The sequence below is a fragment of the Chelon labrosus genome (assembly GCF_963514085.1).
Source record: "Chelon labrosus genome assembly, chromosome: 9".
Classification (NCBI taxonomy): domain Eukaryota; kingdom Metazoa; phylum Chordata; class Actinopteri; order Mugiliformes; family Mugilidae; genus Chelon; species Chelon labrosus.
Window position 1 is genome coordinate 12,328,676 of NC_140359.1, and position 10,366 is coordinate 12,339,041.

The 10,366-nt window shown below is 44.6% G+C and overlaps 1 protein-coding gene across 3 annotated transcripts in view; it reads left to right on the forward strand.

The window, feature by feature from the left end:
• rtkna (rhotekin a) overlaps positions 1-9,492 on the forward strand; it is a 49,682-nt gene extending 40,190 nt beyond the window's left edge. For all 3 annotated transcript variants that reach the window (XM_084552036.1, XM_084552037.1, XM_084552038.1), the window contains exons 2-11: positions 1,487-1,748; positions 2,338-2,391; positions 3,978-4,095; positions 4,503-4,727; positions 4,901-4,995; positions 5,614-5,720; positions 5,897-6,028; positions 6,974-7,139; positions 7,262-7,366; positions 8,673-9,492. In XM_084552036.1, coding sequence (XP_084408162.1) covers positions 1,487-1,748; positions 2,338-2,391; positions 3,978-4,095; positions 4,503-4,727; positions 4,901-4,995; positions 5,614-5,720; positions 5,897-6,028; positions 6,974-7,139; positions 7,262-7,366; positions 8,673-9,358 — 1,950 coding nt within the window. In that variant the 3' untranslated portion in view covers positions 9,359-9,492. The remainder of the gene's footprint in view (positions 1-1,486; positions 1,749-2,337; positions 2,392-3,977; positions 4,096-4,502; positions 4,728-4,900; positions 4,996-5,613; positions 5,721-5,896; positions 6,029-6,973; positions 7,140-7,261; positions 7,367-8,672) is intronic.
• The last annotated feature ends 874 nt before the right edge of the window (positions 9,493-10,366 follow it).

Consider the following 10,366-nt stretch of genomic DNA (forward strand, 5'->3'; position numbering starts at 1 on the left):
CTGTGTTTACAGTTTGTGTAATTTGGTCTCTTTTCTTTCCCAATCAAGAGTACTATAATTTCTTCTCAGTCAGCGAGTGTTTATTTGACGTGTTTACTGGTGTAGCTATAGTATAAATTATACACAAGTGATCCTTGTTTTCATTAGCTTCGGTATAAATTCACTGCATCTGATGATTCTGGACTCTGACAGCGTTTCTGAGGGTAAATCCCATAGTAATCACTCTGTACTGTCATATTGTTGTCATATATGCTGCTGCAGTAAGTAATGCACTGCTAATGCATTGCTGAGAATATTTTAATGGTTTGATGACTGCTAGTGTAGCTTTCCCCAACAGGTCGAAACAATGTGGGTGAAGTCAATAAAAGGGTTTAATCCAGAATTGCAAAAATCTTCTTTTTGCAGTACGCTGCATCCAAGTGAGAACCTGCGTCCAAACGCGGACTTTTATGTTAAAATCACATTCATCCTTCCCATGCCTTCTGGGCTTTGTTGAACAAAGTGACTCATGCTCGATGCTCGGAGAGAGAGAGAGAGAGAGAGAGAGAGAGAGGGACAGGTGGAAAGGAGAAGGAAAGTAAGTGTGGAGGAGAAGAAAGAAAAGCCGATTGAGGACAGTGGAGTGGAACGGATGGAATATGAGAGAAGGTGGAGGAAAATGAGCAGTGAATGTATAAAAGCCTAAATGAAAGGAATAAAAAATTCATAAGAATCGGAGGGAGGGCGAGCAGATAAATGAGAAATATCGGAGTAGAGGAGGGGAAGGTGCATTTATCTGGAAGGGCTGAGAAAAGAAAGGCAATGTGTCGCCGGAGAGGATGAGCACACACGCACACACACACACACATGTAATCCAGCAGTCAGACAGATGTTGCACGTTTTTGTTGAGTCATTATAAACACAAGGAAATGAGTTCTAATTTATGTTTCAGTCGATGCAGTTCAGGTGTTTCAGTGTGAAAGAGGCCACTGGCACAAGAAACACTCGAGATCAGCCGAGCTTACTTGTTCTTTGTTTGATTCCTGGACCCCTTTTTACTCTCTTGTCCCTCTCATCTCATATTAGTTTGCATTTCCCTTGCTGTCTACACTTTCAGTCCATGGATATAGTGTATTTGTGTAGTGCTGACAGAGTAAAGTAGGGCTCAGAGAGTTTATTTAAACAACCGGCATCACATTAGCCCAGTGTATGTGTTAAGTTGTGCATCTGGGGCTTCTCATTTGGGCCGCAGACATTCAGTGTTTGACAGCTTCATTCGCTATTCTCAAATGTGAAACATGCTGCTCCCTGTGTGTGTGTTGGCGAGTCAGTACGCTTTCACTAAATGATTGAACGTCTACGTGTCTGCTCAATGGGGTTGTGGGCTCGTCTGTAAGAGGGCGAAAGGGCAAACGCATGCGTACACGCACACACACCAATGAACACAGACTCCAGAATGTGTCCATTACCGTCCTCACACTCCCCCCATCACCCTCTGTCTCTGCAGGACAGTGACATTCAGAAGAAGATCGACCATGAGATCCGGATGCGCGATGGAGCCTGCAAACTGCTGGCCGCCTGCTCCCAAAGAGACCAGGCTTTGGAGGCGGCGAAGAGCCTGCAGACGTGCAGCACTCGCATCATGGCCTACATGTCGGAGCTGCAGAGGATGAAGGAGGCTCAGGTCATGCAGAAGGTCACGCGCAGGTCATCGGATGCGGGGCCGATGGACGACAGACTCCCGTGCAAAGGAAAAGTGGCGATCTCAGGCAAGTAACATGTGCACGTGATTGGAGAAACATTAATGGGTGAATTTTAAAGTAAAGGATAATTGATTTATGTGAATGTTGTCTGCAAGAGACTGACCCGTGATAAAGAAAAGGGGATGTAGAGAGAATTTTTCCTCCTTTTTAGTGTTATAATTTAATGCAGAGCTGCTCCTGTCACGGTTTAATAGGCTCTCTCTTCAGTGACCTCTGTAAGCATGGTTTCTGCCCACCACACCACAGAGAGATAATTCACTTCAGGGAGAAAGGCAATAGGAGCAATTTTTTACTGTTATTATGTTTGCTTTTAGGACACAATAAAAGGTGAAGAAAGGAATATTAATGAGGTGTGAGAGTGGGAGCTTGTGGGTGGAGGTTCATGAGGGCCACTGCTACATGCCTGGTACCCAGCTGCTGAGCAAACTACACACACACACATACACAAACAGTCAGGGATAATTAGCTGCGGATACTTTTGCCAGCGACTGAAAGCAGTACGGAGAAGGAGACAAACACAAAGACACACAAATATAGTATCGGTTAGACGGTGAACATTTCTGTGGTCTAACCCCCCTGTCTGTTGTCATTACAGATCTTCGGATCCCTCTCATGTGGAAAGACACAGAGTACTTCAAGAACAAAGGAGGTGAGGAGCTGCCTCGTGTGTGTGTTTGTGTGTGTGTGTGAAGGAATTCAATGATGGCTTATGAATGTTTTATGCCGGCAGGATTTATTAATGATCATAGCTACAGAGGGAAGTGGTCTGTAGCCCCACACAGATGTGAAATTCAGATATGCTGAATGTGTGTGAACGCTTTGTAAAATCAAAAGGGGAGATGAAAAATCACCTTTTGTCACCTCGGGGTGAAACACTGATGTGTGCTTTTTTCTTTCATCGTTTAAAAATATGTTGATCCGTGAGAGTCCCACTGTAGGATTTTTTTTTTCCAACATTGCAGTCTATAGAATTTCCTGAAGCCGATCTTTACAATCTGTTGCAGCTTCCCCATTTATCTCTGCATTTTATAGGAAGTGTCTTTTCTTTTTTAGACTTGAGAAACTCCTGACAGCACAACCTGATCCACTGTTCAGCCTTGCTGGCTTTGCCTCTTGGCTCTGAGAAGCACGCAGGCACCGAACTCGGTCGTTATTAGTAGGCCAGGAAATACTTTAAGAGAAACAAATAAGGCGTCCTTTGTCCCGTGGAATATCGCTGTGTATGAGGCCATATTTAAATGAACTCATTAAGTGACGCGCTGTAAATATAAGAATACTTATTTTTATATTGACCTTTCTTCCTATCCCACCCTCTCTTGATAAAGTCAATGCGAGTTAACCCCCGTGCAGCTGTTCTAATAGACTCAGTCTCTCCCCTGGCGGATTGGCTTGAATTAATCTGCATGTCCTGTGCATATAAATGAGCTCAAGAGACAGGTAGCGGTCTCTTAACAAAGCTTAATGAGGTTGTTAGTCAAGGTCATTAAGCACACAGAGACATAAACAGAGCCCGGGAGGCAAGGAGGAGTAAAGTATGTTCCCTCCTCAAGTGTCCAGTTATGTATTAGCCAAGTGTATTGAGCTCATGCTTGGAATAGTAAGTTTAATAACTGCTGATGTGCCAAAGACAGGGAAGCACATGCTGTAAGTAGAAACAGATTGTGTTGCAGCCTTTTTTTTTTTTTTTTTGAGAAATGGCAAAATGAGCATTTGTGCAGTGAAAGGAGAGAAAAACAATAGAGGAAATATAATAGGGCAATTAAAAGCCACTCTCTGGTTATAGAAATTGCAGCAATATCAAACAACATGGCATACAATCGTGCCTCTCTGTCTTTATGGACATGATAGAATCAAAATGAGACTGCAGTTTATTTACAATGAAAGTGTTTTCCTAGATATAGTTTATTTACAATGTGTGTAAAAGGCACCAGTTGTTATTACACCGTTGTCATCATTACTGCCACTTTAAAGACTATTGTGCTTTAGTGTCAACACTCTTCAGTGCTTTATAGGAATTCCTGGCACGGCTGGACATTCATCTGAAACTAACAGCAGAAGAAAAGCACTTCATCTTCAAGCCACATCTTCAAGTGAAGCTATTTTAGAGCCAAAAATGGGTTTTCAAGTGATGCAACTGAATGAAAGCTGTTGAGATGTCTCATAAATGTGGTTTGTCATAGATTTGATCTTTTTCTTATTTCCTTTCATCGTGACTTTCCACGTTGTTCTTCGCAGAGCTCCACAGGTGCGCAGTGTTCTGCCTGCTGCAGCTGGGAGGAGAGATCTTTGACACAGACATGGTGATAGTAGACCGGACACTCACCGATATTTGCTTCGACAACACCATTGTATTGTAAGTGGGTCAATCTTCAGACCGAGCGGCCACGTAAAGTAGGCCCCGTTCACACAGTGTTAAATTACGGAGAAACCAAAGTCCCAAACATCTACTAAAACTGGAGGAGGAACAGAAATATAAAAAGTCAAGACTCCAGCAACAGTTGTAGCATATAGACGAACTTTACTAGACCTGATCTCACAGTGTGATTGTGCTTTTATTAGCTGATTGCCACGTTTTGTATGGAAAATCAAAGCAACTGGTAATGGTGTCAAATAACTGTGATTAGGTTACAAGTGGCATATTTCTGTCGAGGAATAGAAACGTAAAGTAGCATATACTAGAATTTCTCAACCATCTCAAAACCACTGCTTTTGAATGACAGCTACAATAATGGTGGTCGTTATGTGTGTGTCTGTTTGCAGCAACGAAGCCAGCCCAGGTTTTGAGCTGCGAGTTGAGCTGTACAGCTGCTGCTCAGAGGACGACTACTCTGCAGGGAGCACACCGAGGAAACTAGCCAGCAAGCTGAGCTCTTCGCTTGGGCGATCGGCTGGGAAGAAGCTCAGAGCGGCCATGGAGCCCGGACCGTGCAGTCCTGTCAGTAATGGAGGAGCAGCCCCTCTCTTGCTGCCAGTTCCCTCTGTACCGTGAGTTCTGTGTATAATAACTAGTTTACAAATGGAGGCTAGAGAGGGAGATAAATGTTTGATTTCCTTCCAGAGAACACAGGTGGGCATATTTATGGAGGCAATTTCTCATTGTAAACATGCACACTCAAACACCGAATAAATTTCTGCCTCTTTTTCTTGTGTGTTGTCAGGGGCCCTAAGTATCACCTCTTAGCTCATACCACCCTGTCGCTGTCACACGTCCAGGACAGCTTTCGCACGCATGACCTCACCATTTCAGGCAACGGTGAGTGGCAGCCTCCATCAATCTGTGTCCCCACCATCTTTCTGCTTTCGCTGCCAAATCAGCCATCTGTCTGTTTTTTTGTCCTTCCCTCACTCATCACTGTCCCAAGTCTCTGCCTTGCATTCTAATAATTTCCTTTATACCGGCGTATGGTACGTCTCCTCCTCCTCCTCCTCCTCCTCTTGCCCCTCTCTTTCCTCTTTCCCTCTCTGTCCCCACATGTTCTCTGACAGACAGCCATTGTCAAGGTCACAGTAATAAAGGCCGCGCTAGTGAGGTGACTGCTGTGTAAAGCTGTAATGATGTGGGCTAACAAGGGCCGGGACGCTCAAGTCAGACAGGCCCCTAGTGTTTTATTCATTGGCCCTTCAGCCTGCTGTAAAGTTTCATTGCCGCACTTCATGACAGTCCCTGCAGCTGCCAGTGTTTTACACCCAAGTGCCTTGTTTTGTGGGTTAAAAGAGAGCACTGTGGCATGCGGATGAGGTTTGTGTTTGTGCGTGTGTACACGCTGTGTGTGTGTGTGTGTGTGTGTGTGTGAATTTTATATATCATGTGGGAATATTTTCATTTATTTATAGTATTTATTTTTGCCCATCCATCTCTCTCCGCCCGTAGAAGAGTGTTCGTACTGGCTGCCGCTCTATGGCAGTATGTGTTGCCGCCTCGCAGCTCAGCCTCACTGTATGACCCAGCAGATGATGAGTGGAGGTTTGAAAGTGAAGGTAAGTTGGCAGGTGTGCACGCAGCACTGATTTGAACTATTCCTCTAAGAGCTCCACTAGGTATTTTGGCATTTTTCCTGACTTATTTCAAATGTGTTCTCCCCCTCCACTTCTCTGCTACTTTCCTTCCCATATTTCTGTCTCTTCTTTGTGCGTTCTTCTTCTTTGCCTCGCAGCAGTGCGGAGGTGACCCTCAGAGTTGGACAAAGGTGTACGCCGTTCTCAAAGGAACAAGCCTTTTTTGTTACCACCGGCAAGAAGATGTGGAGGCTAACGTTGAGCCAGCTTTCACCATTGGCATCAACAAGGTCAGCGAAATGAATGGCACATAGAATAGAGTAAAACATCTTTGAGATTGATCCAGCAATACAGAACCCATAGATGCGTATTCACAGTAACACCTGAGGCGTCAACAGAAAATATGCCAAGAAACCTGGCTTGTGGACTGCTGCCAGTTTTCTCAAGGTTCCCTTTGCCCTCGGTTGCTGTTTAGAGGTTAAGAGTAACAAAATTGTGGTTGTGTTTCTCAAATTTTAAGCCGGAAAGTTGTCAGTAAGGTTGAAAAATTCTAAAAACATTTCAAGATGAAGTCTATTCAGTACATTCTTGATGCTTTAAATAAGACACAGCTGTCAGTTCCATCCAATCTGAGATGATATTTCTTTTATTTCTTTATTTTTCCAGTCACCAGAGTGAAGAACAGTCAGTCAGCCAGTCACGTTCTAAATCATTGTATTTCCTGTGTCTGCGTCTGAGAGTTGATCTCTGTGGAGTTCCTCATTCCTTCCATAGTGACTCACACCTACCTCTTTTGTAGCCTCTGACCCTCAGCACACAAGAGACCAAAAACAAAGTACACCAGATCATTAAGATCAGGGCTGCATGATCCTTTGTTAGTTAGCTGTCTGGCTCTCCTGAAGAGGAAGCCCAGTGCTGCAAATGGATGAGTGGAGCAGCACTGCCATCTAGTGGTCCAAAAGAGACATAGACGCTTTTGGAGTCAAGTGAGGAGGTGGCAATTGGGAGTCTGCTCCTTTTGTCGGGTAATTGCTGAAGGGAAATGGCTTGGAAGAAGACTAATTGGTGGCTTTATTAATGAGGGCTTATTTTCTGTGGGGACTTGCAATTACAATTGGCGTAATGATCACTTGATGCAGCACATAATTTTGTTCATTCAGGAGGACTGGCTTTCATTCCCGACTGTAGTCATTCCGTGTCAGATGATTGAATTCTTTGTCTCTCCTGTGTTTTAGGAGACCAGAATACGCGCGTCGGAGAAAGACCCTCACAGTAAAGTTCAGAATATCTGTATCAGTAATCAGTACGGAGGGGAGGAGGTCACGCACACTCTGACCACAGACAGCCGCGAGGACACACACCGCTGGATGGAGGCGTTCTGGCAGCATTTCTATGACATGAGTATGTGCCTGTTATGCTGCAGTACAGGAGTTTTATAAGTCAGGACTCTGAAGGACACAGTGTTGTATCTTCTCTGTCTGCTGAGTGGTTTGTTGAAGGTTGACTTTATCTCCAATATTCAGGCCAATGGAAACAATGCTGCGATGACCTGATGAAAATTGAGCTTCCGTCACCTAGGAAACCGGCTCCTGTCACACCAAAACAGGGCTCTCTTTACCATGAAATGGGTAAGACGTCTCTCTGATAAGGGAACTGTGGATATGGTCTCTTATAGCTCTATAGGAAACATAAGAAAGCACTGTGCCTGCAAAGCATGTGACTGACATTAATCCTTCAAGTTGTGTGTGCATGAAAGATGCGATTACATTTTCCTCTCCGAGATCTCAAACTGACTCTCTGCTTCTTTGTACTGTAGATAGAATGGGTCTTCTTATCTCTGACGCGCTGACTCACTCTCTCTGTCTTCTGTTTCTCTGTTCCTTTTTGTCCTTTATGATTTTCCTTGTGTGTTTTCTGAATCCTTCACATTTTCTCGTTTCCCCTTCCTTATTTCTTTGTGTAACACCTTTACTGTCCACAATCAATTTTTTTTTTCATCATTTATTTCTTTTGAACGAATCATTTTCTTTTCCCCGATTGCTCCTTTACATTATTTCCCTCACTTCACACTGAACTCCACCTGTTGCACTCCTCCTATCCACTCCACCCCTTCTCTCTTGCCGACCTCCCTCTTGGTTTTTTTTCCTAACCCTCCTGGCAGCCCCTCTTGCCACACCCTCCTGTGAGGGTCTCCTGCTGCAGGATAACGCTGTGTCCGCTGAGATTCGTGCTCTGCTCTCGTCCTATTACAACGACAGGTGAAGTAACAGGAGCAGGGCCCTGTATAAACTGTGTTGTGGCTGCACCCCCCTGGAGGCTGCATTGAATTAACAATCCAGTCTGGATAGAATTATGCAGATTCTCGATCTGCTTCGAATTGATGATAGTTTGTTGATTGTGCAAATCATTACCAGTCCATATTTATTTGCTCCATCATCATAAATACACAACATCAGGACCAAGCCTGATTGGAAGACTTTAAATATTAGTCTCTTTTAGATTCATGTAAGGTGTTGAGTGGCTAAAAATAACCAAGTTATTCTGCACAAATGACTAGGTTCAAGAATAAAAAGTACTTGAGTAGTAATAAAAAAAAAAATCCAACCACCTGTTGCATCTTAGTGCATTTTTTTCTCCTCCTACACTCAAGGATACCTTTTAAAATACCACTTTTTTCAGTTTGAAGTTAATATTTCATTAATTACAAATAGTGCCATGGTTTTTAAATCCATCAAGGATCCTCACTTCCAATAGTATTATTCAGCAATAAATGTATCCTTCTCAGTATTCCACTATGGGAATCATAATATTAAAATCATAATAACATAATATCCTGTTCTTGAATAACACTCAAAGTTAAGTCAAGTAAAATCTTTTGTGAAACCAAGCCAGCTGTCACCACAATGATGAGTCTTTGCTGCTTCTCTCCTGCAGTTATTGAGTCGTCTGATGACCTCAGCAGCACTGTGTCGGACATTCTGGCTCGGAGGATGCAGGAGCTGGAGCTCCGCAGCCAGCTGGGCACCTCTCCCAACTGGATGTCTATGTTCGAGGAGAACAATACCAAGAGCGCTGGCCGCCCTCGTCACTGTACTTCTCGCCTATCTGGCCACAGCCCCTGCACCCCTCACCGCTGCCCACAGCTGGGACTGCTGTCCTCGGACGCAAGTCTGACCTCAGACAGTGACAGCCACTGCAGCACCAGCCCCTGCTCTCACCACCATGGCTGGGCCGAGTCGTCTTCAAACTTCTCTCTTTTGTCATCTTCTCCGTCCCGTCTGAGGCCACGCACTCTCTCACTAGACGCCAAGCTCAGCACCCTCAGAGGGAGAGGTTATGGAGGAGGAGGGACCTACCAGTGCCCCTCCCAGCCTCCTCCCTTGTCGCTGCTTGCTCCTCTCCCCATGTCCTCTCGGTCACCTCTGTCACAGCGCAGCACACAAACCACGCTGTCCTGCTCTAGCTCCACCTCCAGCAACAGCTCCAGCAACAGTGAGGGCAGCCACAGCCCTGAGTCCTCTGAGGGAGTTCCCTTCTCAAGGCCCTCCCCAGCTCGACGAAGCCTCAGGAACCTCAGGGCCCGACTTGATCCTCGCAACTGGCTCCAAAGTCAGGTGTGAGCTTGTTTCCTCATAGACATTTTTCGCTTGCCTAAAGGCATCAATGTCCATTAAACCATGGCTTAACACATGTGAACAAAACTCAAGACAAACTGCTAGGCTACATGCACAGCCCTGAAGAGGATGCCTCTAGCCTGCCTCCTGGTGGAGGATGGATCATGGGAGAACTTGAATTGTCTTCTTACACAAAGGTCATGTGACAATCACTGCAGGAGTGTCTGTAAGTTGCTTGGTTGTCACAGTTTTGAAGACAGTCCAAAACTAAATGGGAGGTACTATGCTTGCTTTCAGAAATGATTTTCATGCTGCTTGGGAGAAAGTGATGCTAAAACCGAATGACTTGCTCTGATACACGCCACACTAGGCCTACTCTGTCTTTGAAATGTAACTTTGAAACTGGAAAAAAGGTTCTGTGTTGTCCTCTGCATCCGCCATCCTGACCACTCAAACATTGTTCCGAGGTCATCTCTATGAATGCACTGGCCATGTTTTGACTGGATGCTTCCCATTGTTATGTCGCAAAAGGTTTGCGGTGTTTATGCTATGGAAGCCAGTGAGCATGAATCAAAATGCAAGATTCAAGATGAGCATCGAGTATAATCAGTCAAAAGTTCTCAAATGTTAGAAACCGTTACACGGAAAGTTAAGGGTTGATGTTTGTTGCCTGTACTGTGATACCTGCTTCAGTGTACTTAACCTAAATATTCATTCAGCACATGATCTTTGTGCGTCTCCTAAAACGACTATGCACCATTTTGTTTCAATGCATGAGTTGTCCTACGCTTAAACTACCCGAGACTGTGTCGACGACGAATCTGGTGAAGGCTTAGCCCAATGCAAGTGCTCATACTTACTGTACTGGTTATGACTGTGATCTCTTCAGGGTGAATATATCTCTTACTTTCTCACATCTATGTTGACACTATTGACAGGCTGCCATCAGAAGCAGGTAATACTGTACTGCACCCTTACGTACATAGAACAAATCCTGAATAAACCTTTAGGAAC